At 38.4% G+C, this 27,287-nt stretch overlaps 1 protein-coding gene across 3 annotated transcripts; it reads right to left on the bottom strand.

Moving 5' to 3' along the window:
* On the bottom strand, positions 1 to 26,633 carry b3gnt2b (UDP-GlcNAc:betaGal beta-1,3-N-acetylglucosaminyltransferase 2b). 3 transcript variants are annotated; one of them, XM_059359312.1, is made up of 3 exons: positions 26,370 to 26,633; positions 12,361 to 12,443; positions 1 to 4,934 (listed from the first exon to the last, which is right to left on the bottom strand). In XM_059359312.1, exon 3 carries the CDS (start codon positions 4,907 to 4,909, stop codon positions 3,716 to 3,718), a length of 1,194 nt encoding a protein of 397 aa, XP_059215295.1. In that variant the 5' UTR covers positions 4,910 to 4,934; positions 12,361 to 12,443; positions 26,370 to 26,633; the 3' UTR covers positions 1 to 3,715. The 3 variants fall into 3 exon arrangements, with proteins under 3 accessions (XP_059215295.1, XP_059215294.1, XP_059215293.1); XM_059359311.1 differs by having other exon boundaries at positions 12,424 to 12,523; XM_059359310.1 differs by having other exon boundaries at positions 12,361 to 12,523.
* Between the last annotated feature and the right edge of the window lie 654 nt (positions 26,634 to 27,287).

Below are 27,287 nucleotides of genomic sequence, written 5' to 3' on the forward strand. Positions count from 1 at the left end.
AAATTGACTTTTGTCACATAATTTATTTGTATTACAATAAAAATGCATAGAACAGTATATACAAAACCAGCAAAATATAACTTTATTGAAATCATCAAGTCAATCTAGGTATTAAAAAAAAAAAGCGATCGCGCTTTAACGTGGTTGAAGTATAATCTTTCACGTACAGTACATACAAACATCAGGCACAGATTTGGTAATCATCTCGGACTAGTGCAGGTGTAACACAGTAAGGATGAAATGTGTACAAGTACTCTGAAACACTTGTAAATATGAGTTACAGGCTTGTGAAAGCAACGCTTCATCCAAGGTTTTCTCTCTGGGTGAGACCGATATTTGATACAATGCCCAAACACAGGCTGATCATTTCTCCCTGTCGTGTTGACTAATACATCACCCTGTGTATCACAATGCTGGAGCTGGAGAAACAGTTACATTTCACTGCATATTGATGGTAATATGATGCCTATTTTTTTTTATTTATTTTTTTTACACCCAATATCTTACTTTCATGCCTTGAAAAATAACACCAACCTACACAGCTGGCTATTGAAACCAGAGCAACACTGACTGTCCAAACACACAGCAAAGTTGTGCGTGTAAAAAAAAAAGAAGAAAAAAAGAAAAAAAAAAAAGAAGGAAAAAGTCAAAAACTGTGAAGCAAAATTACAAATTATCCGCAGTGAGGGATAAAGGTTTTAAATTCCAACATAAAAACCAACATCAGTGTGTACAATACCTTATCAGCAATTATCAGAAAAGTTACAATGATAAAAATAAGTCATAACTTTTTTAAAGCATGTAAACATTTCAAGTAGCCACAAACTGTGTGCAGAATGTAACCTATTATTGGTATGTGAGCTGTGGGACACCACAAAGAAGATGTTGAGGATGCTTTGACTTAAATATTTCAGAAAGGTGGAATAACCTCCACTCGGTCCTCTGCATCCGTTTTGTCTCTTTAGTGTTTGTTTTCTGAGTGACATGAAGGGTATTTAAAATAGTGTCCAGTAAATTGGTAATTCCATAAAAATTACAAATTACAATATCTCACTGTGATTGTCTTAATATTTTCTGTTTTAATTGTGTGAAAAAACCCTCAACTACCTGGCACAAATGTAGGCTAAAAGTAACCACATGACAGTGACACAAACAGTAAAACGGAGAGATAAAGTTGCTGCAAGTGACGATTTGGAGCATCTGAAGAGTCAAAGAGTGACATAATGAACAGATGGTTAAAATCTGAAAAAATAAATTAGGTTGTGGATGACAGTTTTGGGTCATGGAGTCGACTGAGTAAAGCTCTTCATCTCAACAAGCTAAAGATTGCCACCCTGACCAGCAGGGGGAGCTCTAACAGAGGCACAGAAACATTTCCCTCAGATCCAGAGTGTGACAACCAGGTTAGGGGTCAGACTTAAACTTAGCCTAGCAATACACATACATTTTAGTATAACAGAACTACATTTAATATGACAAAATTATAAGGATGTCCTACTGCATCTGGTAACATTTTGCAGCATGCTTTTCTAGTTATTCTGACCCATAATCAGCTGCACTGCATGTACAAGCAAGAGGGTCAAAGTTAAAGACACAATGGGGCTCATGCAAGAACCACTGAACAGATTTGTTCTCAAGTGGCTCGTGTGGATGATTTAGGAGAACTTGCACCAATTTTCTCACAATTTAACAGGAGGTTCAGATCATATTAAAGGAGTTATGCACAGTTTCTACCTAATGGCTTGCATATTTTATAACTTTGAAGCCATTTTAAGTTATTACTTATGATAAAGTAAGAGAAAGTTATTCTTGCATATGACCCACAGTTATTATGAAACAGTATGTTCCAATTGTCTGCAAACAGCATGCAATAGAACACACTTTGTAAGGGTAGCTGCAGTATGTACTATAAGTAAAAAGTATGCGTTTTGGAAGGCATAATTATTGTCTGTTCTGTAATATACATGTAAATACTGAAAAAAAAATCCACTTTTTGACCTGAAATTAATCAAAGTGGGTTGACCCTAAACCTGGGTAAATATATACATTCATGTAACACACTTATCTGACCTTTTCCAAATAAAAAGACATTCTCTAACATCACAAAGGTGGATCTGAAGACTGAAGAATGTGTCTGTGTCTCACATACTGACAGAAAATGAACAATATGCGATACAAATGCAAATAAAATATGTGCAGCACTTCTCTCATAAAGTGAGTAGAAGACTAAAGCTATACAGTAGTGAGCTGAGCGATAACCTCCAAATTATATTCAAATTTTCATCAACAATAAAGTCCTGAAAAGAAGTTAAAACATTAAGAAATCATTTCCCCATTAACACATCTGTAACATTTTGAAATGAAGCCTTTGAAATGACCAGTGAATATCGCAGGGACAATTTGTCAAGTAATGAAAGCTCATGAAAGTTCCACCTTTGTTTGTGATTCACTGTAAAGCAACATTTAACAGCATTCAACAAAACAGCTGCAGCTACTCACGAGGCAAGTTATAGCAAGTTTTTCTGACATAAGCTTGATGCTGGCAGCATGAAATAACATATTATGTCTGTGGAAATGCACTTAGGGTTCATGTGAGCAGTTTGTCTTTGTGTGTAAAGTGAGAACCTGAAGCAGAATTAGACAGCATTTGGATTTCTCCACCCATGTCAAAACCAAGCCCAGACCTGCTGAGCTGTACAGAGCTGGACTCACATTCCTGTTTCCTGAAAGCAAAGTGTGTATTCACTCCAACAAAACACCAGATTTCAAAGCTTTAGGGACGATTTAAGGTTTTGTTGTAACATGATTTATCTGGCAGTTAAAAAAAACAAAGACACATTACACCAATTATGGGAACATTGGATTTTAGAGAAACTAAATAGTGAATTTAAGGTAAGTTTTTTCAACAACGTATAAATAGTTTGCACATGCTAAACAAAACACGAGTTCTTTATGAAGAGAAACTGGTTTGAGTTGGAGCGAGTCACAAGTAAATACTTTAGGGAGTGTGGTTGGGAATAGCAGCACAAACTAAGCCTCCAGCAACAATTACTAGGAAGTGTTCACCAGGAAGCTCCTTTAAAGCTAGCAGCAAATAACTGCTGCATGTTGGAACCACTGGACTGGTTGTTGTTCACTCACAAGTGAAGTGTACATCGCCGTTTTATTTATTTTTGAAAGGCTTAGACACTCAAGAGTGCTGAAAACATGATTTTTCTCATCACGGTTAATAACGGGATGCAGTTTTTTCCTTGATCAAACAACACAGAGAGTTCCAGGTGGACACATCCCAGTTCTTAGTCTCCTTGTTTATATAATACAGCATTGAGACGCTCCATCACAGAGCCGACACACAGTGTTAAAGCATTATAAAGGCCATATAAATAGTTGTGATATAAATATGTGCACGCAGAGAAAGACACGGTCACTTTGGGTGAAGCTCGTTCAGACAGTAAAGCAGGGTTAGCTTGTCTATGGAAGTCTGACATCAAGTCAAAATACTATGGTGGTCATTTTGAAAACCTAAATTTCAGAAGTGCAGTGCATCAACTTCTCCAAGCTGAGGCTCCAAGTGACCATTATAATAATATCTAAACTTAAAGCTGCCAACTCTTACGCCATGACCCTGTTTAAAAATTAAATATTCGTCACTTTGACCTTTTGGGAACGACCTAAAAATGTTCGTTTCTGTCACAAACTGCCTGCTCTAGAAGTGTCACTGGCAGGTCAGGTCAGGGCTGCTGAGCCAGGCCCAGATCTGGATCATCTCCTGCGGGGTCCTCGGGTGAACAAGCATTAAACTCTTGTAGGCGCAGGGGTTCGACCGGTACTTCTCCTCTATGTTAAAAGTCCTGAAGCCTTTGTGCTTTTCTGGGGCCAATCCTAGCTTCCTAAGACACATACCCGTGTAGACATCGTCTATCGGGTAGAGCGCCACGTGTTGTGACACATTGTGCAGGCGAGCGGCGATGTCACCAGAGTAAAGGTACCCACCTCCTCCTGCATACGGAGGGTACGTCCCGGTGTACATGCTCTCTGGGATGAAGTATTTGACTTTCTTGTCTCGGTGGGGCCCCGCGTTGGAGATCAAGTCACCTACAAATAGGTCCCTGGCTTTGGGCTCCGAGAGGCCCTTGAGGAAGTCCAGGATGCGGTAGGTGTTGACAAAGACGTCGTCGTCACCTTTGAAGATGAAGCGAGCACCGGAGCAACGAGTCTGAATCCACTCCAGGAACAGAACTTCCTTAACAGTCAAATTGAAGAAGGAATCCCTATAATCCCACTGGATGATGTCTTTATGGCGGGCACTCTCATAGTGCAGCATCCCGGATAGATCCGGGTGGTGGTCCCCAGCTGAGGCGTTGCCGAGAAGGAAGATAGTAATCACTGTCTGATTGGCTATAACGCCCGCCCGTCCCCAGGACTGACGGATGGCTTGGCGGCGGTCAAAGTGCGGTGCCAGGGACTTGACGGCCAGGAGCAGGAACGGCGGCTCCTTACAGATGTCGGGCTGGTCCACCATGATCGGGTAGGAGCGGCAGTGCATGTAAATCAGGAAGTCCTTGAAGCGGCCCGGTAGGGAGTTGTAGTCTTTCACCTGAGTGGTAACCCTGAGGTTAGGCTGGCAGGGGTCAGAGGTCATACTGGTGTCATTAAGCCAGTCGGGCATATCTGCGGTGCTGTGGTTAGCCGACAGAACGGGATTGTGCTGAAGGTCCAGAATCTGTTGCTGGCGGTTCCAGTAAGCAGAGCTGGGAACCAGTTTGGTCCAGAATGGTTTGGAGGGGATCTGGATTTTGTGACGGCTGTTTTTGTCTTGGCTGCTGTGTCGGGTGATGATGATGAAGATGAAAAGGTTGACCATCATCACGGTCACCACAAGCTTCAGCCTTCTCCGCAGCAGCGCCATGACAGCGTCCTGCACCCGTCACCACCTGAGCAGAAACACACACACATAAGAAATAAAGATGTTAAAGATAGGGGAAAACTGGACTCTGTACTGGGCTGAATGTGTTATTTCGTATTCAAAGTTTGTGTAGTTAGATACAGAAAAAACCTGATGTCCCCACATGTAATGACCAATGTGTCAGGGCTTATTTTCTTCATAATATAGTTATATGGTGCATATGTCAATAGCATCAATAAAAAAAGAAAAACACTACAAAATATACAACTTAACCCATTGACACCGGGAAAGCATTACTGCATTTCTACCATTAAGACCGGGAGCGCTGTTGCGTTATTCTACCATGAAGGCCGGGACAGCGGATATGTCATTTTGTAGTATTTGTATTTTTTTCCACCTATTTTCGGTCTCTTGGCCAGTGAAATGCATCAGAACATGATCAGAATACATGCGGGAGTGTCGCAATGCAACATTGGACTTTTCCAGAACTTTGAAATCATGACGGAAGACGACTATAGCGGAGGAGCTCAGCAGTAAGTGACGGAAACAGCGCCGATCATTTAATTGCTGATCCGGACTTTGAACCCTCGGAACCAATCGACCGGGATTTATGGATGAGGAATATGTTTTTAGACTACATATTTTCACCAAAGAACAGACAGATTTGTGGCCATCTGGAGATAATAATAATATTATTAATAATATATTAATATTAATAATAATAATAGGCTAATTGATTGTGATAATCATATAAGAAATCATGACTGTTTATGTCTTATATTACATTATGCATCGTTGAGTACCCTGAAAAGTGCAATATATAAAATGTATTATTATTATTATTATTATTATTTTTTTTTTTTTTTAGAGTAGGCTAATGAGAACTATGTCTTGTTCTTCCAGTGGTCAAATCATGTTTGCATCTTGCTAATGGGCATGTATTAGTATTATGCATAGGATTTTTTATTATTACATTTGCTGAGTTTGTTGGTTTTTTTTTAAAATGTATTGAAGGTTTGGACAAATAAACTCAACTTCGTATGAAAGCCACGGGTATAAGCTCTCAAATACTTTTTGAATTTCATTTTTATCTGCTACAGAGGCTGAAAAATCTATTATTTAGTAGGGGTTGAATTTCCAGAAAAACTTCAGGTTTTAGGGGGTCATTTGAAAATCGCCCATAGGTTTTCCAGGCATTTTTTTCCAGGGGCTTTAGGCCTTAATGGGTTAACATTAAACACGAGTGTAACACAGGCAAAGAAAAGGTCCAACAAAAGAGCAGATTAACAGCTCATCAGTTAAAAAACTGCAGTAGAGTGCAGATCTCCACCAGGTGTGTCTACTGAATTCTTCTAGTTCAGCAGCGGCTTTTCCTAAATTTTTAACTGATGAGCTGTTAATCTGCTCTTTTATCCCTTGAAAATCTGAAAATGTGTCCCTTCCAGTAGAGCCATGCACAGAACTTTTTCATAATCCCATTTCCACTGGATTTTGACCATGACTGCCTGCCCCTGCAGTGTGTGTCTGCTCCCACACACAGCCCTGCAGAACAGAGATGAGCTCCTCATCTCATTCTTCTGTTTCCCAATGGTTTTAGTGATATTTGCGTTGTAGTGAAACAGCGCCACTGCCAGTGCATTACTAACGGTTCAGGCGGAGAGTGGTACAGCAGCATGGGAGATGGGAGTGAGGATTCAGCAGTCAATGACAGTAGTCACAAAAAGAGCCACAAAAACTTAAAGTAACCCGTCGCTCCAGACATTTACAATTACAAATGTAAGCATAAATAAAAGTACACTACAATGTGGCTTTTGTGTAAACTGCATGTGCACCTGATTCAAACAGTAACAAATACATTTTGATCTTTCTGTAACTTTAAAAATATAACTAAGGAGAACTGAAAAAGCCAGTGACAGTGATGGATCACTACTGAATTAAATGTGGCTGTAAACGTGTTTGTAGTAGATGTTGCATGCAACCAAGCATTTTAAGAGCTTGGCCAGTCTTGAGAGAAACTGCTGATGGAAAAATCAATTGATTTTTCAGGGTGATGATCATGTGCTTTCCATTCCAGGAGAAAACAAGATAGCCATCATCTGTTCTTATGGTAAGTTAGAAGAAGCATAATTGGGAAGTGTGTAGATTTGTTACTTATCTGATTGGAACATCTCCGCACCAGTTCAGTTTTAACAAACCACAAGACCACTGTGACACAAGGTCATGTTAAGTGCTATGGAAATGTCATTTTGTTTTTTTTGATATCTGATCTCTGAAACTCCTGGAAGAAACTTCAGCAAACGCTGAAATGTTTGTGCATCTTCGCAACAGCTAGTGTAGCCTCAGAAGGGTGTTGCTTGCAAAACAGGGCTTAAAGCCAGTCAACTACAAGTCAATTCACAAATCCCTTTCTCTCAGCTATTGCTCCCCTGCAGTCCCACTAAACCGTCTGTCTCTGTGATTGTTTTCACCTACTGTGCAACATTAAGGACAGAAGTCTGCAAATCAACAACCAGCAGATGTCAGGTTACCCAGTAGTCCGCCCTTGTTCATGTGTGCACTGATATTATCACAATCACTGCCTAGGATTTCTGGCTACACTCCAAACTAAATACAATATAACAATTATCCATCATAAAACAATTCACCTGATCTCTGTTATACTGTAACAAAGCACACTTGTTAGTCATTTGCACTGCAGCATACAGCGATGTGTTTTGCTATGGGTTTATGACATGTTGTTTACTTAATTTCAGTAATATAATGGCAGAGGACATTTTCAATAAAGCTGTTTGAAGATGTATTTTCACCTTGGGTTTTCCCCCGTTTTGGCCAGCTTCAATTGAACCAAAAAAAGAAATGTGGATAACATGTGAGTAAAGGTTTTTAGCAGACAATACAGCCTTTCAGGAGGTTTGAGTCTGCATCAGGTTTCTGCTTTGGCACTCACACATCCTCGTTGATAACATTCTCCTTCCCATGTCTCAGTTTCTTTTCCTGCTCAAAATGCTTGTATTCTCCCTCACTTTCTGGACCTTCCATTGCCTGTTTCTTCCTCCTTTTTGTGTGGCCAGCAAGGCAGCTACATTGACTTTATGCCTGCTCAAACTCACTGTAGGGTTTTCTTTAGGCTACTGATAAACTCGGCTTTGAAATTTTCTTGGTAAACTTTTGGCCAGATGATCAGGAAACATGACTGAAATTAGTTGGCAGTAGAGCGATGACAGGAAACAAAGGGAGACAGAGAAGGGATCAAGTGATGAAGATCCAGAACCAACCTGGCAACTAAATGACCAACCAGGCAACAGGACACCCAAATTCAACCTTCCAATTCAAATTACAAGGCTGAAAACATCAACTACACAACTACACATTTTATATGAATGAATGTATGAGTATGAAAAACACTTTGAAGCCAATAAAAAAAAAGGATGACTGGAGTGGATGCTGATAAAAAAATAAAATAAATGGCAGTTAGTAAGGAGCTCAGGCTCTGAAACCGAGCCAACAGGCCAGAGGGTGAGCTCTGAAAGCCAAAAGTCTCAGCATCTGGGAAATATTATGCTCATTTCAGTCAACTCCGTGTCACAAAAAGGAAGAAAAAAAAAAACACAGCCCTGCTGGCAGCTCTGTGAGTGAAACTTTGAGCTAAATGTCAAAATCAGCATCTTCATTGGGAACCCATCCAATAGATATTTCACTCAAAATCACAAATGTCAACCTTAATCGTGGCACTAGAGGAAAGTCTGAATCACCAATAAGTCATCAAACACCTGGGATATTTCAGTTTGGTGCAGGTCTTAAGTTCTTCATCAAAAATAATCTTGAATCTCAAATCAATATCTTTTCATCAAGTAACTGACTAACTGCCTCATGATTGTGGCGATGGAGCAACTGACTGTGCAGCGTTGGAAATCTGACTGATTAGTATCATGATGCAAAGAAAAAGTAAAGAAAGAAATTCAACACAGCATTACAGGGCTATATGTTTAGAAGACATTTTCAGTTTCTGCTCTCTAATACTTATTTTAAGTATCAATAAAACTAATTTAAAACAGACAAGTTGAAATGATGACCTGACTCATGCTTCAGTGGCTTTATCTTTCTCTGATCTGCTGCCTGTATCCTCCCTGCCTCTGTATCGTGTTGCTCTCGGCTTCCTAGCAACAGCTCTGCACTGCTGTGCTCCTGTTTACTCTCGGTCCCTTGTTAACCCCCTTTTTTCATCACCTACCTGCCCTCTCCTGTCCTCCCTCCTTGTTCCTGCCTTCTCTTGAGTTTTGCTCATATTTACGTGAAAACAGTGCAAAAGGCGAGTCTCATCCTTGCAGGATGATGATACTTAATCCTGAAGTTATATCGGTGTTCTTTTACTAACAAGGACAAGCACAGACACAGCCTTCTCTCTTTGGAACCCCCTCCTTTCTCTCTCTCTTTATCTCATGGATGATTAAGCTTTCCTGTCCTCTGCATCCCCATACAAACAAGGAGACTTCTGGGAAATGAGTGGGTGGAGGAAGAACAACATGTTGACAAGACCCCAGCTTCCGGACGTCTAATTAAGCATCAGTAGCGCGAGGCTAAACATACACCTACCTGCATCAGGCTGATGGAACATCTGTGCATGGTTAGAAGGCGTTTGTTTCAAATGTAATGTGTTAACCAGGGTGCTGGAGCTGATTCGCCCATCAGTGGATCAGATTGGGCGTTGTTTACTACGTTTATGTAAACTGTATATAATCTTGAGAATTATTCCAAACACATTCCAGTTTAATGCTACAGAACAGAGCAGCTTTATGATTCGAGGACTCCCATCAGTTAAGTTGGAGGGATTTTCCCTCCAAAATGGAAATGCCAGCTCATTTCCATTTTTTTGCTGCTGTGGTTTACACTTAGGCTTTCTTTGTGTAAATTCTGCAAAAACTAAAATGTTGCACGAAGATGTTCTTTATACCAATAGCCTATACAAGAACAGATTTAGATTCAGAGCACTAGGGATGAATCAGAGTCCTAAAATGTATTTCAGGAATGCACAATTGATGATAAAAAAATGATATTAGTATAAAATTAAGAATTTTCAATTCATAAATATGTCTTAATTATTATAGACCAAGATTACAGAAACAGTTAAATTGCTATTGATTATTTTGTTCAAAAACACAACATGTTTATCGACCTAGAGTGACTTTCGGTATGAATCAAGCCTCCTTCCTGTCTTCTGTCCTGTTACAGATACAGATAATTTTGTTGTTGAGCCAATACAAATGCAGATACAGATCTGTACATCTCTACAGAGCATCCACGTGGTTCCCCAAGAAAAGATTTTATAGGCAAAAATGGTCCTGACAGGATTTTGTAGTGGCCCGATTGCTCGTAAATTACACAACCTGGAAGAAGGAGAAAGTGGTGCCTCTGTTCAGGGGAATATCTTTGTCCCACTGTATTTTTTTTTACTGTATGGAGACTAATTGTTTGTAACATATGCAGTAATGCATGGCAATAATAATAATAATATATATATTATAATAATAATATTGTATGAGAAAGGGAGATCAGATAGAGGAAAACAAAGGCCAAGAGAGGTAAAACCATCACAACAAAAAGCATAACAACCATCTTAATCTAGCTCTGTCCACTCTGACTATGATGATGATGATTTGGGGTATGATAATATGAAAATGCTACATTTGTTACATGTTCATCAGTACAAAAAGTGTGAGTTACTTTTATGTGATGCTTAGTGGGTTTTGCAAAGATTAAACCTTCTCTAGCCATCTATGGATTTATAGTTTTACTAAATCCACCTTTATTAACTATTTCCGTTGTACAGTCTATGGCTTCATTCACTTCAAGTCCACACAACTCACTGGCAGTTCAGTGCTGAAATGAGACGTTCAGTAAAGAACTATACACACTATCAGAAGCTGCAGAAATCAGATATTAAACAAATATTTTTTAAATAATTCAATATAAAATGAACATCCTGTATCAAAGTGGATTAGATTCAGATTCAATCCAATTATAAATTTAGCGGCCTCCTCATGCAGGCCTTACGTGAAGCCTAAGATATTCCTGCCTACGGAATACACAAGTACCAACCAGAATGAATCTAAAAGCTTCATGATTGAAATGTTGGAATTAGGATGTTTTAAGATGGGGATTTATTTATTTATTTCACAGGTGAATAAGCCACTGAATGTGTCTCTGCAGGAGAATGTTGATTGATAGTCTTTATTTAGCATGTGGTTATCCTAATTATTTTACATTAAATAACTAATTTAGTGTAGTATATTATAGTTATAATGTTATGTATCATAAATAAATAAAAAGTGCAAGCTGAATTTCTTTGATAATTTGTTTTTTACAAATTGGAATAAAAAGGAATCTTGTGTCTGGGAGCTGCATGTGCTCTACATACTTAACCATTTACATTTTTACAACCTCCACACTCTCTTGCTTTTTGGGGTTCAAAGGGTTAAAGTGAATATTCTCCTTCTTTTGGTTGCGGTTTTACATCATGTGACAACCCCGCCTCTTTTTGCTGCAGGCTGGCTGCTGTGTTCTGTGTTGTATAGGCAAAGCGTGGTCAGGCCATTGTTAATTAGCAACACACGGGCTTGGTGTTATATAACATGAAAATAAAAAAAAACAAAAAAACATGAATATGGTCTCTTATAAAGCATTGGCTATTCTTCATTCATGCAAACACACTGGTACTACTGACTTATTGACTGCCACCTTGTAATCTTCGGTCATTAGTTTAAGTGAATGGTTTCTGTACTGTAAATTTCCATATGTCATGGCTTTTGAGGCAGCCATTACAACCATGAATCATAACTTAACATTATGCAGTAATTGTATCCAGGGAAAAAGGCTGAATAAAAGCAGAGATCAACAAACCAATTTCGTTTCATGTGTTATCTAAAAATGTATTTATTTATTTATGTTTTTACTATTTGCATGGCAACAACAGCAGAACAGATGGACTTCATTGCTGTTTTCAGTTTCATTGATCAGCACAATCAGCTCTGTGGCACACTGATTACATCTGGCAGAAATTTACTGGACAATGCCAGGCTGTGTTTAACTATGTGGTCTCCACCTGATAAAAGGTTCAGTGAGGTAAAGCATCTCACCTGTGCGGGGGAGGGGTGTGAGACTGCAGAAAACAATGGCTGTGGCAGATTAAAAAGGGTTGTGTGTCTGCATGTCCCCGAGATAAAGCAGATCTAAAAGGAGTTTCCAGGGCTCAGTTTGGACACATTTAGATAATTATTTAGGCAGTCAGGCTCCGATGAAATGAAGGAATAAGCATATTTTTGTGAACACAACGTTCCATATTTGACCATCTTCACACAAATTGAATATCATTCAAATTTGAAACAAACAGAAATTGTAGCACTTTAAAGGAGACATAAAAAAGGCAGTGTTTTTAAAGGTGTGAGTGCACATCTTACCTGTGCAGGTCAGAGGGCCTCCTCAGCTTGTGTTGTCTTGGTGTCTCCTCTCAGCTCTCTTACCCCATACTTAGCGCCGCCCTCTGGGGAACAGCAGCCAATGTGGAAGAAGGATCAGGAAGGGAGAAAGTCAAGAAGAAGAAGATGAGGTGGTGAGTCAAACCTGGAACCAAATAGAACAATCAGTGTGTCAACAGCTGTAAAGAGCTTAGCTTGAGGAAAATTACAAGACAAATATTAACAACATGAGAAGCCCCCTCTGTTCACGGTCACATGTGGAAAAGCAAATATGTACAAAAGAGAGGGAATGTAGCACTGAACAATAGAAGATGCGCAAGTGAACCAACATCAACAATTTTTATCAGCAGGAAGTAGAGAATGTGAAAAATGTGTCTTGGATTTAAGTGAAGGCCTATATTTTGAAGACCAGCCGAGCGTGGCATCATGCAGAATTTCAAAACAATTGAAGGTTTCTGCTTCTCAAATGTTATGGATTTGTTGCTTTTTTAATTTGTCATACGTAGTAGTGAACTGAATATCCATGGGCTTTGCAATGTTAGGCAGACAAAACAAGACATTTGAAGACCTCACACTTGGCTGTGCGATATTATAGCTCACTGTTGTCAGCAAAAAAAAAAAAAAAAAAAAAAATCTACAAATTTATGGATAATGAGGATACTCATTGGTTGTGTTCCTAACTCCTATAAGCGTAGGAATGAACAACGTGCAAAAAGAGCAAAAGAGCAATGGACACTGACTATAATGGAGTCTGGCTTCAGTTGGATTAAATTGATACAGACTTATAATTTAATTTACTAATTTAACAACAAAAACTATCCAGTTCCTTCTAGTTTACATGGCTGCTGTGGAAATGTTTGGTCTGACTGTACAGTAACAAAACAGTTGACATCTCAGTGTTTTACATGACTCAATGGAAGCCTCATGTCTGGGGCTTCAGCAGAAAGGGTATACATGGTGAGTGAATAAAGTTTCTCCAGGAGATTCTGGCAAAGGAAATCAGGTTTCTCTAATGCCCATAGCAATTGCAGAAAACCAGGTTTCTCATTTACATGACGATAATGTTTAAGAAATCTGATTTTAGCAGAAACACGACTGGAGCCTGGATATTGAAGTGCATGTTAATGTTATGACTGACAGTAGAGTCCATATAGGCACAGGAGGAATAAAGACAACAAAACCTCATATTTTACAAAAGGGTAACATTCAAGACACAAAACAGACACCGTTCCTATATATAAAGTATACAATGCTGACAATTCTTGAGGCTGCCTTGCTTGAGGTAAGCCATGAAGAATTGCTGCATTCAATTGGGGACACAGAGATGTTCTTCCCACCATAGATACTGCTCTAATAGTTGTTTTCAGAGATTTTCATTAGTTTGCAGACATTTGTGCTCGCCCATGTCTTTTTCCCTCCCCAGGCTTTAGATCTCTTTCTGTTTGAGCCTCTCTTACTCATGTAGACATGCTGCTGCATGCACAATTGTTCTGCTCATCATCCATTGGGGAACTGATGGGTGAGCAGACGAGGGAAGAGTTAGTCCCTTGAAACAGATCGTCATGTGTAGTTTGGAACCATTTTGGATTCAGGGAAAGTGATCTTTAGAAAAAATGACATGCAAGAGATATGTGTGCACCACAAAGAAACACAACTAACTTGTTCCACCACCAGAAAAACACCAAAAAATATGATATGATAAATGCATGGAGGCCAAGTGGAACAATGTTTCTTGTGTTACTGAATGTCGGTCCTTGTTCAGACACTGTACACTGTGTTCACTGATGCACTGGATTGAGGTGAAGAAGAACCTTATTTTAAGTCTTATTTTGATACAAAAATCTGTACCTTAACAGGAATTTAGCACAATATGAAATTGAAAGCAGTGGTCTGTCTATTTAAATGTGAATAATAATAAAAAATATACTGTCCCTATATTCAGTTGTAAGAAATAATTAGGATCTCAATATTGGACAAAACAATTGCAGTTATTATTTTCACTGGGCTAGACAGGAGGACTGCAGATCATTTTTGCTAACTCTACTTGACTTGTACACCTTGTTCACGTTTGAAAAGCCAACTATTTTCTGAGCTGCTGTGATTAAATAAAAACAACTGTGTTAACCGGGTACACATTGCTGGTAAACTCCCATCTAAAGCATGTATTTTAAGCCCGACTGAAACCAAGTACAAATATCCCTTTTGTTTATATGCAATGCTAGTGACTCTTGTCAAAGGAATGTAAAACAGTAAGGAGTAATAACATGGACGGCAAGTTTGTTAAACAAGCATGATCCAGTCAAGCACCAAACAACCATCAGATAAATCAGAATGGTCAAACACTGGCAACACATTAATAAAATCTTTCATCTTTAGCTTTCGCTAAAGACACTGATGTGGAAAGCTCCCTATCCACACATGACTGGGTTTGTTAATCATTAAACCACTGGCTCTACTTGTTAGATATAAAGGGTCAGCAGATAATGGGTGCTCACTGTGTGCTGTTAACGTACAAACTGTTTGAAATATTCACTTAAACATTATCCAACAAATGTAAAGGAAAGAGGAGCGGCAGAATGAATCAATGGAATGTCTCTATAGTTTCTGAATACACTCAAATCTATACATGTACTTTAGAGTTCACTCTTTTGTGCTTATTCATGTATAAAAAAAAGTGCTTTACAGTTTGACTTGCTCAGAGACTTTACAAATGTATTTCCTGGATTGTACATTTTTTATGACAATTAAATGTCACATAGATTTTTTAATAGTATCATTACTTTTAACAGCCTTTGATGTCAGTGTCTGAAGAGACCAAATAATTATACTAATCTTCATTGGTGATTACTTGTAGTCACTTAATTTACAACATACTTATCTAAGCAAATTAAAAAACATACGTCCCTATTAAGAGCAGAGCTAGACCAACAATTAGGGCAGGTTGATTTTAGTTGCAGATGTAACGCCATTGGTGTACATGTTGGACAAAATGTAAGAACTTGCAGTACAGAAATTACAAACTAAGATTGAAGTAATTAAGAAAAAGTGTCATACACACTTTACATACATACATAGTTTGTCCAGCAGAGAGCAAAGACACATTTATTTTTCAACTGTGAAATGCCTCACTAATTATTTATCCTGGTTACAGTTCTTCTTCAAAAAAATGTAAGGATCCATATCAAGATCGTTATTAAGGTTTAAAAAATGACGGACAACACATTTTTAAAAGTCCCACATATTAATACCCGCTTCAGAAATCCAGCCTCGGCCAACTTCAGACACTCACTAATATTGATTAAACATCCTGCAAAATCACTACCTGCCGCAAAGAATTAAAAAGAAATGTTAAAGGCGTGCAAGTTTCATGACATCTCAAATGATTTCTGGGTTGTCTCACAGCCACAGGGCCCTTATAACTGCTTTGGATAAAAGTACAACACAGCAGCTCTTAACTGGAAATAAGATTCTGGTTCAAGGTCATGCTAACTGGCATTTCTGCTCCCAGCTGAGAATATAACTATTGAAGCAGCACTGATTAGTACAGCTTGGTTTTATTTTGGCCAATCATTAATGAGAGGTCACAATATTAGAGAAATGCTGAATTCCTTTTCAAAAAACGGTATGCTAAAAGGCTACACAAGTACACAGGTGTGTCCTTTGCACTAATCAGTTAATATCTCCAGTTTGTGGTTAGCTCCTGAGCACACATTAGCTGCAATAAAACCTGCACAAGTTAACTAATGTGAAAAAGGTCAGCAGGGCAGAGCATGTGAAGCCAGCACACGCTCATATTGCTGAGTGCTCTGTATGTGTGTGTGTGTGTGTGTGTGATAGCAGATAAATAGGCAGCAGACCAGTGTCAACCACTGAGGTCACATCAGGTCTCTGGACAAAGTTCACCTCTAAACTGACAGAGGGGAATCAGTCAGAGGACACAAAAAGGAGGGACAAATGATAAACCAAAACGCCTAAACAGTCAGCCTTTAACCATTTATCTGTGAGCAATTCCCTCTAACAAAAGTCTTAACTAGTGTTTGGTATCAAGACCTGGCTCTGAATTGCGACACTATAAGAAAACCAGAGAGTGTATATTTCAGTTCAACTTGATCTACTTCACTCATGTTCTACTTCCACGGTCGAGTTTAATGAGACGTCTTATACCAAGCAATAGAAGGAAAGCCAACCACGCCGTGCTAAAAATGCATCTGCTTGAAATGCTGCCAGCCTAAATGTGTCCTTCAAATGACGTATGGATATTTACAAAGGGATCTTGGTGACAAAAACAAAGCAGAATCATTATGAACATGTTTACTCAAAGAAGGTTGATTTCATGCAAGGGGATACATAAGACATTTAACTACTCAGTTCACAAACTCTTGTTTTGAAGAGTATGTTGCATATATAAGTCATTGCCATTTTATATTTTTAATTGCTGCATTGCCATTTCATGCATTACATAAAGCACTTTCTGTATGAATCATGCTATGTTAATAATTTCCATTCTGAATCTGTGTAGATTTTAACTACCAAAGAGATATTTTCAAGCTCTACTTGACCAAGGTCTGAAGAATATAAGAGGATGTTACCGCATGGGGGAATGTGGGCCTAATAGCAACATAGTGCGAATAGGGAGCACCATAAATAGCCTGAGGGCTGAAACCAGGAGAGGTGTCGTCTGAGCTGGAGTCTGCCCACCAAATATCGACAGTCAACATAAGTATTCACAAAGGGCTAAAGGTCCCACTTCAGCTTTTACAGTTAGTCACAGACACGTGGGCTTGAATGATGATTTTCCTGGCTTGGTTATGGTTGTTTTAGGCTTTTTAGTCAGAGGCACAAAACAGGATCTGGATGAACATTTTATGTATGAGGATTCTGATATGTCTCTTTAAAACCAAAACATTTAGTTGCTTTGACTGATAGTGGAGGTCAGGTTAGCGATGACTCAGTGTGCCTACAGCTGATTGTGTCTTCCTCTGAGACACTTCAGCAGCATACAGTGCTTTAAAGATACAATTCACATGACGGCCTGAACCTGGATCCCCTGGCTGGTGGATGGTACAGCCAAAACAACCCAGGCAAACTTAGTTATAATGTCAATCTTCTAATGTACTTTCTAAACGACAGATCTTTAAAGCGAAAAATAATGATTTATAAAATAGTAGAGTGGTGGAATAAAAAGAAACATAAATCAGCTAACAATAATCCTAACACACACACGGACGCTGACATACACACACTTAAAATAGAACGGAATTTCTAATTATCAACAAATACTTGTCACTCCGACTCTGCATGCGAAAGGTCACCTCTCTCTGTGGCGTGACTCGTTCACTCACACTCAACGTAATCTAAACTTAAAGATGTGTGTGTGAGTGTGTGTGTCTGCGTACGTGTGTGACTGGACAGACAAACACTGTTGCCGTCCATGTCAAAGCTCAGTTAATGCATTACATAAAACATGCCAGGTTTAATCCCGACACATGGCTCACAGTGTGACCTGATGAGAAATGACATTGTGTACATATCTCAGGCTGCAAAATGAATTGTACTATATATTGTCATGATTATACTTTCCAAGATTAGTAACTGTAGAGCAGTCATCTACAACAAAGATTGAGATTACAAATAATAGCATTATAAGCAGCGTTTCACCCATGAATGCAATGGCATTAGAGTTACAACCTAAACATATTCACCTTTTGACAGTATTGAATTACCTACTGCACAATCCCATCTGTTTATAATCTACAACCAATTTATATGGGTCATAATATGGGATATAACTGGATGTCCCAGTAGAGCTGCTTAGAATAATCTCAAGCCCCTGCCATCACCAGGTACCACATTATTGAGAACTATTTTCTTGTGTTAAAGTAGATATAGGAAGCAGTTGTTTGTGTACACAGTTAGCAAATATGGAGAAACATTCTCGACATCTGGCAAATGTAAGTGCAGTATTTATAATTTGTTTAACCCTTCTATAGTCTCCACCAGCTCCTGTGACAAATCTTAATATGTTCACCAGCTAATCGCTAACTTGGTTTACAGTAAACCTGAAGGAGGTTATTTCTTCTTCTTTTTAAAATATTAAAAAGCAGCCAATTTGATAAATTATTAGTTAGATATCTAATCCTATGTGAATGCTGCTGACAACATGCAACACAACTGTGCTTTTTTTGGATGATAAACAAACTACCAAAAGCACAAAAGAAAGAATTCTGGCCTTATTCTTATTCCAGAGTGCAGATTTAAGATTAAGTGGATTGAAAAAAAAGCCTCACTGCATTTGTTGATGATGTGGTTGTCTATCCTTTTAGTGGAAAATGGCAGAATGCAATTAATGAAAGCAGTTATTACCGGAAGGCAAAGAATTCACCAGAGAAAGACTGTCTCAGGGCATCTGAGTGCATCTTAAGAAGAAAAAAAAAAGAACCACAAGACAACATAAGAAGATTGCTTATATAATAATGCCAGGCAGTCTAAGAAGTATGTTTCAGTTAGCAAAACAACACACCACTGCAGTAGCTTTGTTTACAGTAATAATGAATGCTGAGGGAGGAAAGTGATGTAGTATTTTGACAGCAACTCCCAAGATGAATCATATTCAGTAAATGACACACTGACAAGTGAACTGAGAGTTTTTTTTGTGTTTTCTCAGTTCCATTAATGTATTTTATTTTGTAAGTCAATGTGAGGGAAATGTATCCATGTTAAGGCCCCTGGATGAGTTTGGTTTTTTAGCTCGTCTATATACAACATTTAGCACCTTCCAAACTTAAAAACAGCTGCCAGCAAATATTACAAACCCACCCTTTTCTGGTTTTCCTGATAACCCTAAAAATGTCTATTTTACGTCACAACATTGAGTGAACGCTGTGTCAGCCACACCCACCTCACCCTAAACACTTCCCTTCTTCTAACATGACAAAATGAGCTGCACACATGACCACATTTCAAAACAGGATACTGAAGTGTCTATGTGGTGCAGCAAGACTCTTAACACACTGTGTCCTTGCAACTGCGTTATCTCAACTAAGATCAAAATCACATTAAGATAATTAGATTATAATTTTCCCGAGGCATTACATTTGAGTGTTTGTAATTGAATGAAGGAAAGAGGAAAGTTAACTCACAGATGATGAGGAGCCATGCATAACCTTGACCTCAAACAACCTGCAAATTCTATAAACTAGTGCAGTGCCTATTCAAAACCTGCATGTTCCGAACAGGCTAATTGCTTGGCCTCAGCTATGACTGCTTCAAGCTTTCTTGAGAACCATGGCTTTTCTGGAAACAAAGTGTTCATTCTGAAAGTTACATTGATGATGCTTGAAATGATAATGTTGGTTTCAATGTCTTGCATAACCATTGTGTCTCTCTTCTCATCAGTTTTTAAACATACTGTAGTGTGCAATGCAGTAGCCAACATGCTGTTTGGCAGTCTCACAGTTAATATAGGTCTCGTCTCAATACAATACAAAGTGTGCACATAACACACTAATTAATAAATATGTCCCATAGATCTCAAGCGCTTGCACCAAACACTGCACTTCCTTAGATCCTCTGCAATACACCTGCAGTGTGAAGTCGACCAGATGAACGGTTGTCAAGATAATCAAAGGAAAAACAAATAAATATAAAGAGACTCTTCCATTGAAGAGTAAGGAAGCTCCTGTGAAACATCAGAGAACTGGAATATCTGACTTTATGTCTGGATTATGAACTACAAACGGCTAAATAAGTAGCCCATATTACACATCCTTAAGGACTGTGGGCAGGAAGAGGGTGTGGGGAAGAGAGAAAGGAAGGGTGCAGACAATAGTGCAAGCAAGGTAACAGAACACTGACGTCCTAGTCTTTTTTCTGAACGTGTTTAACAGTTTAACAAATTTCTACTAACTTTCTTGTGTTGTATTAGTAACTTCTGTTTAAAGACTCAACACATCTGCGTTGAGTGATTCCAATATGTCATAGTGAAGTAATGCGGTTGTGAAATTGTTGGGTGACAAACTAGTTCCTCTGTTCCTCTGACTGTATTCTATCCTCTTTTGTGCGTGTAACCTTAACCCCTGACATGTCGCCAAACTCCAAACAGTCATATCCTGTTGCACAAACGCTGAGGGTTGCCTCATTGATCCATCTCATTGTAATCTCTGCAGGACAGTTAACAGAAGCGGGTGTCCAATTAGGCACTAGGCTTGTCACAGACACATTTTCCCAATGAGAATTTAACAAACCATAATCTGGAGTTGCTCATAACCAAAACTTTTACATTACAATTTCCAGCAGGTCTGTCTTCAAAGCTTATCTATTACCCAAGTATGTTTCCTTTCTACTCATTTTGCTAGTGTATTGGAAAGTGACTGAACAACACTTTTTCCCCGACTGATGAAAATCAAAATGCTGGGTTCCTCCGGTATTACAAAAGAAAACAACAAGAGACACTTTTTGAACACTTACCAAACAACAGATTGATAGGGGAAGATCCCAGATCAAGTAAAAAGCAAAGAGGGCTGCAGATTTCCTTAATTTTGCGGGATCGGCGATTGGCCGATTCTTTTACCTCAAACCGATCTTATCTAGCATCTTATCTACCTTGATAATAACCCCCCACAGGCAAAGCAGTGCTCCCAACTTTGTAGCTAAAGCAGCGACTTAGTAACTGTTTTTAAAGAAAGCGACTAGAGACAAATCCAGCGACTCCTTACTCTTCTTAACGAGCCGCTAACGATTGTTAAGAAGAGCCGCCGTTAGCGGCAGTTAGTTACAGTTAGCTGTGTAGCAGTACAGTGTGTATGTGCTGCTGCTACAGGAGGTGTTCACTTAGCGATCACTGTTTGTTACAACAAGCAGCGGACACTGTGCACAGTTAGTGAAGCCGGTTAATTCACAATCACTATGTTTATGATCAGCGGAGACACTGTGCTCAATTAGCCATGCTGCTTTCAGCTGCTGACGTTGTGCAGTTAACGACGGTGAAAACCATACATCACCTCCAGAGTCTCTAAATCCCTCTGGGGGCTAACTTTTCCCGCCGTGGAAAACAGCCTCTCCTCCGTTTGTTTCTTCTTCTACAGCTTGGCATGTAGCCCGCCACACTGTATCATCAAATGCTACGCTGCCCCCTTGCGGAAGGCACCAGTAATACAACTTTTTTCCCCTTCCAGATATGATGAACTATTCGATTTTTTATGATTTAATGACTATTCGAATATTCAAAAATTGATGCCCATCCCTAGTTGTATGTATGTTGTACTATAACGAAAGCAAAAACTCAGGACACTTTATTTATGGTTGCAGTTCTTCTGTTAGTTTGTCCTGTAAATTGTTGCCATTTATTTTAAGTTCAATATTTTATTAACTACCCCAGACATTGTGATTTCCTTTATTTGTTAAAGAAATATACTACTGTGTTATTGTTTTTCAATTAAATAAGATTCAAACATTGAAGGCAGGTCAGGTTTTTTAAAAATTGGTGATTGGCCAGAAAATTGCAATCGGTGCACCCCTACTGCAGTGCTAGCTTTGTAGACTCTGTGGGTTGAAGGGATCCACCCATAGACCATGTGTTAACCACATACTGTTACACATAGAATTATTGGAAGCTTTAGTTTGCTCAGTGTGCTGAATACATACAAGGTACTGCTTACATAAAGGCTGTGTGTGTTGGCCATTATAGGGCATTACTGGTGTCAGTTTATATCTTCCTCTTAATGCCTATGAAGAGTTTAAAACCACTGACTTATTTGCCATAGTCAGGAGCTACTGCTGTCTGTAAAATGACTAACATTATGGATTAGTTGTTTCCATGCAGCAGTATATCCCTGTAAGCTGGTTTTTAATGGACCTCGGAAAACAGCTTCAGTCAAGCACTTTAATAGCAGCGGCTGCATCTGACTTGGAAAATACACATTGGGGTGGAGACTCCTTATAGATATTATTGGTGATAAAGAAAACTAAACAACCTCTTTTGAGCAAGAATGAAATTGGTATGGGCGGGTCATATACGAGTTTCTATTTTGTTTTGCATTAATCTGATTATCTATCAGAGCAGTCATTCCTCATTTCTATACTCCCTGAGTGAAACATTTAGCAAGATGAACAAGTTAATAGATGGATTAAGAAGAGGAGAGTATGGGTGAAATCATAAATAAACCATTACACATCACTGTGACAAGCATATCAAGTAGACACTGCATCATCAAGTATTGCTTCAGACTTCTGTCAACTATACTGCCACATTTTCTTACAATTACCTTTGCCATTTCATGAACAGAGAGATTGTGACAATGATGGTGGTAATGCAGGACATGAAAACTCCTTCAAAGATTATCAAAGAATACCAAAAGGAACAATTGAGATGGTTGACAATGGAATGTTTTTTTGTAAACCAATGCTATGTCTGTATATAGCCAGGCTTTTTATGTTGTTGCTAAACGTTTAGCAACATATATATATATATATATATATATATATATATATATATATATATATAAATATATATATATATATATATATAAATATATATATATACATACACACACACACACACACACACACACACACATATATATATATATATATACACACACACACACACACACACACACACACACACACACACACACACACACACACTTTGCTGTTCTATATAACAAAGACAATGCATGTTTTGTTAGCAGATTTGTTAAGTGAGCCTACTTAGAGCTGGAAGTAATCAGGAGCTCAGGCTTGCAGCCAGGTAAACGCATTAACTCTGCAAACTTGGAATACTTGATACCTTTTAGGCATCAACCCAAATAATCCAGCACCAAGTAGTATCAGTAGCATTTAATCCTTTAGATATTCAGATCTATAATTAGCTAAGTTCACATTTAATTTAAATGATGGGTATTGAATGATAAAAAGGCATAAAATCAAGTACTCTATTGGTATCACTTTAAGGGGGCTGGTATTGCTCCTGGCATCATTGTTTCTTAACCGATACCTAGCCCTAATGAGGTATCAGCAGAGTAAAGTGTTGCATCCCATGCAAAATAGTACTTATGGGCTTTGTGACAGTTTCTCTAAACAGGACAGTGCATATTTCTGTGTCAACATGAATGACAGTGTGGTTATAGTACAGACCTGATGGGATTTCCCCATAATTAGCAGCACCCATGGGCAGCTCCAGATCTCCCAGTTGGGAAGTTCTGAATTACTGACCTTGAAATGAGTGGAAGGCTGGTGAAGAGCCAGGCCTTTAAATCAGCTGCAGCCCTCAAACCAAAAATACAGGACTTCATTCAACAGTTTAGAAAACTAAATTCCTTTGAATATTCTGCAACTAAAGAAGTGTGTTTTCTGCTATTATTTAAATTGACACACATCCATCAGATAAATAGTCGACCTGACTTTGACATTTCTGTTCTTGAACATATTAGGAAGAAACTCTACGCCTTATGTAGATGTGGTATTACTCATCCCTGTTACTCTCCACATCCCTGGAAGCTGTTAGTCAGCCACTGACAGGAATGTGTGGAATATTAACAAGGGGAGGTTCAATAGGTGGCACGGATTTTGTAAGAGGAATACCTGAGAGTGGGTAGAGAAAATGTCCTTTATGTAAAAAGGACACAGATTTGATTTAATCAACAGGTGGATGCACATCCCATGACGGTCAACGTGTCCTTGAGCAGTGGAACTGGAGCTTGTGACGGCTCACAATCTCTCACTATCTCTACCAATGCAACTTCATACTGCAAATGAGCAACAAATTAGAGCTCTAAATATCTCAACCACCAAACATGGTCTTTCCTAAAATCTCAAGTCACAAATACACATAATTTTTAACTTTTATCTGATGCATCCTATCAAATTATATAAATCCTGTACGTACATACTGGACTGTATTGCATGACAAGCTACTAGGAATGCAGGGCAGGGACAAGATACACAGGTACACAAATGTGCTGCATTTGAGAGTCACAGTAAAATACTGGAGTCATTATTATGAATAGAACTGTGCAGAGCATAAAGCTTTAAGTGCATAATGAAACCAACGTAGTATATCTTGGATTCTTGTGGATTGTGATGGAAAAGTTGGGTCAAACCATGGCATAAGCCAATCATTTCTTCCAAAAAGTCATATTTTCCATACAAAACCGTATAAAAATTAAGACTATAATCAATCCAAAAAAGAGGCCCATGTAAAATACAGCGTATGTGAATGCTCTTTGAAAACAATTTGCTTCATAATGTTCACTGCCTGGTCAAAATTCAACTGGATAAAGGCTACTCATCCAAAGAGTGTGGTTTGGACTTTTCTGTCTAAACATAGCAGGGCTACAGTGCTGACACACACACACACACACAGACACACATCTGTGCAACTCTGGAAAATGTTGCTCATGTGATTAAAAACTTTTATCTTGGGAAGCACATATGGCATCAGAGAGCGAGAATAGAGGATAGACTGAGAAGAGGAGAAAAAAAGTTTAGACTACTTCTAATTCTGCAATATGAAGTTTTCCAATTTTGAAATGTAGGTTACTAGAAATGAACGACAACAAACAGTCACACAAAAGCACCATTCAGAAAATATTCTCTCAGTTATCTCCTTCAAATATTGGATCAATGCTGGCCTGCTTATCTGCCTCAAACATATAATATTTGTTTGTGTTGGAGTCTCTAAGGTTTCAGGGACACTTGGCACTTCTGTGTTTTTACACCGAGCAGGGCAGCAACTAATGATTATTTTCATTACTGATTTGTAGGTTAATTTAACCCTAAATTTATGACATTTTGGTGCAAAATTATTATGATAACTATGGAAAATGCCTGTAACATGTTCAAAGGACCAGAGTGTGAGATATATTTGTACTTTAACAGTAATACAAATTAAAAATAGATATAGTATTTCAATTTTGGGGCTTAAATAAGAAACAATGCTTCTATAAATTTAAGAATGTGTAACTTGCTTTTGGTTTTCAAAAGTTTTTTCATGGTTACAAAGTATTTTATTGGCAGAATCCTTTTTTTATTTTTGGAGGGCATCTTAAATTGATAATAACATAGAGTAAACATATTTAAGCAGTGTGCTTCTGCCTGTATCTTTTCAGTAAGTATTTAACTCTCATACTTAATTCAATCACTTTGTTTTGTCTAGACAGTTTACTGATCGTAAACTCCAATGTAAAGAGTTCGTACACCTTTTCCAAGGTCAAATTCAAGCACTTTCAAGGTCCATTTTCAAGCTTTTCCAGCATCTTACAGCTGTGGTAAATTACATATTTATTCGAATACATACATACTGAAAATTATCATTTTACGTTTTCATTTCAGGTTCTCCAACTAATTATATTTTTATTCTATAGGATTTTGTTGTTACAGAAACGGAAAATACACTTTTAAGCACTTTATCCAAAATTCAAGCACTTTTCAAACCTTGAAAACACAACATTAAAATTCAAGCATTTTCAAGGGTTTCAAGCACCTGTACGAACCCTGAATGTATATGTTGATTACGGTCTGCTTTTTGCATTGTCTAGTAATAAAATACTATCACCACTTAAAAATATTCAGTTTATTTTCCGTCTTACCGACACATTTTTTTTGAAAGCCGAAACGTGTTACATTTTAGAGACTGAAGCCGGTGAGTGTTTGTTATTTTGGCTTTATGAGTGTTTTTTAACGATTACTCGATCATCTGAATTGTTGATTACCTTCAATGTTACTGCTTTTACGTTGCTGTATCGTGTTTCCAACCACAGGAGCTTTTAGCTGTAGTCCACTTTTTTTTTTTTTAACTAGAAATCTTCCGAATGAGAGTAAACAAGCAAACAAATTAAAACCACATACGATCTAAATAACCGTTAGAGCTGACGTTTACTCTCCTGGTTAGTTAACTTGTGTGAGCCGTTAGATTGCCGCCTGTGATATGAACGTAGTTTCTCCTTTAAAGTCCTGACAGAGAGCTCCTCCGGGACACGCTAAGGTTAACTCACTTGTTTTCAGGCGTCCTTCGGTGCCCCAACAATGGCGGAAAAGTTAAATAAATCCATGCGACTTTTTCTTTTCGGCGGCTTAAAAAGGAGGAAAAAAAGAGAAACCCGTCTTCTTTATTGTTTTACTGCGAGTTGCTCCTCTTCTCGCTCCGCCAACGGCTGAAGACTCGCCAGTTAAAAGGACCGACTCCTTCTTTCAACGGTTTCAGCCGTGATGATGACGCGCTGCTCGCTCAGGGGCGGGGCGAGGCTCTCTCACGAGCTCGCGCACACAGATAGAGAAAAACCGGTTTAGATTGCTTCTTTTAAAGGTGAGCTGGGTGATCCAGTTTTTATTTATTTATTTATTTATTTATTTTAAAGTGATAGGCTGGGAGATAACAGAATACAATATATGTTTATGTATTAAAAAAAACACAAAAATACAGTTCAAATTGTTGTATTGTGAATACAGTTAGACCACTGTCTGTAAAAATAGATCACTTGATAGGATTATAGGTTTATTTGTATGTTTGTCAGCAGGATTACAGAAAAACTACTGGCCCAATTTTCATGAAACTTGATGGAAGGGTTGTTGCATGGGCAGAGGAAGAACCTTTTAATAAATAATTCTGGGCAGAAACACAAATTATTTTCCACTTTAACCTTGGCAGAGGTCTGCACTCTCCAAGTGCCCTTCTAAAATAAGGATTCAGTTTTGCACACACACATTGAAACAGCGAGCAGTGAATTTGTCCTCTGCATTTAACCCATCCTTTACACACCAGTGAACACACACTCCATGCTAGGAGCAGTGGGCAGTACATTTTTACCCCACAGGAGCAGAAATGGGGCATACATTTGGTAATTTATTAATTACGTGCTAAGTGTTGAAAGGGTTATTTTTATTTTTATTTCATTGAGTTCACTTCTTATGTG

This window comes from Centropristis striata, chromosome 20 (genome assembly GCF_030273125.1).
Source record: "Centropristis striata isolate RG_2023a ecotype Rhode Island chromosome 20, C.striata_1.0, whole genome shotgun sequence".
Lineage (NCBI taxonomy): Eukaryota > Metazoa > Chordata > Actinopteri > Perciformes > Serranidae > Centropristis > Centropristis striata.

Excerpts from the sequence above, each read along its gene's own strand:
- b3gnt2b (XM_059359312.1), bottom strand. The coding sequence starts at position 4,909 with ATGGCGCTGCTGCGGAGAAGGCTGAAGCTTGTGGTGACCGTGATGATG.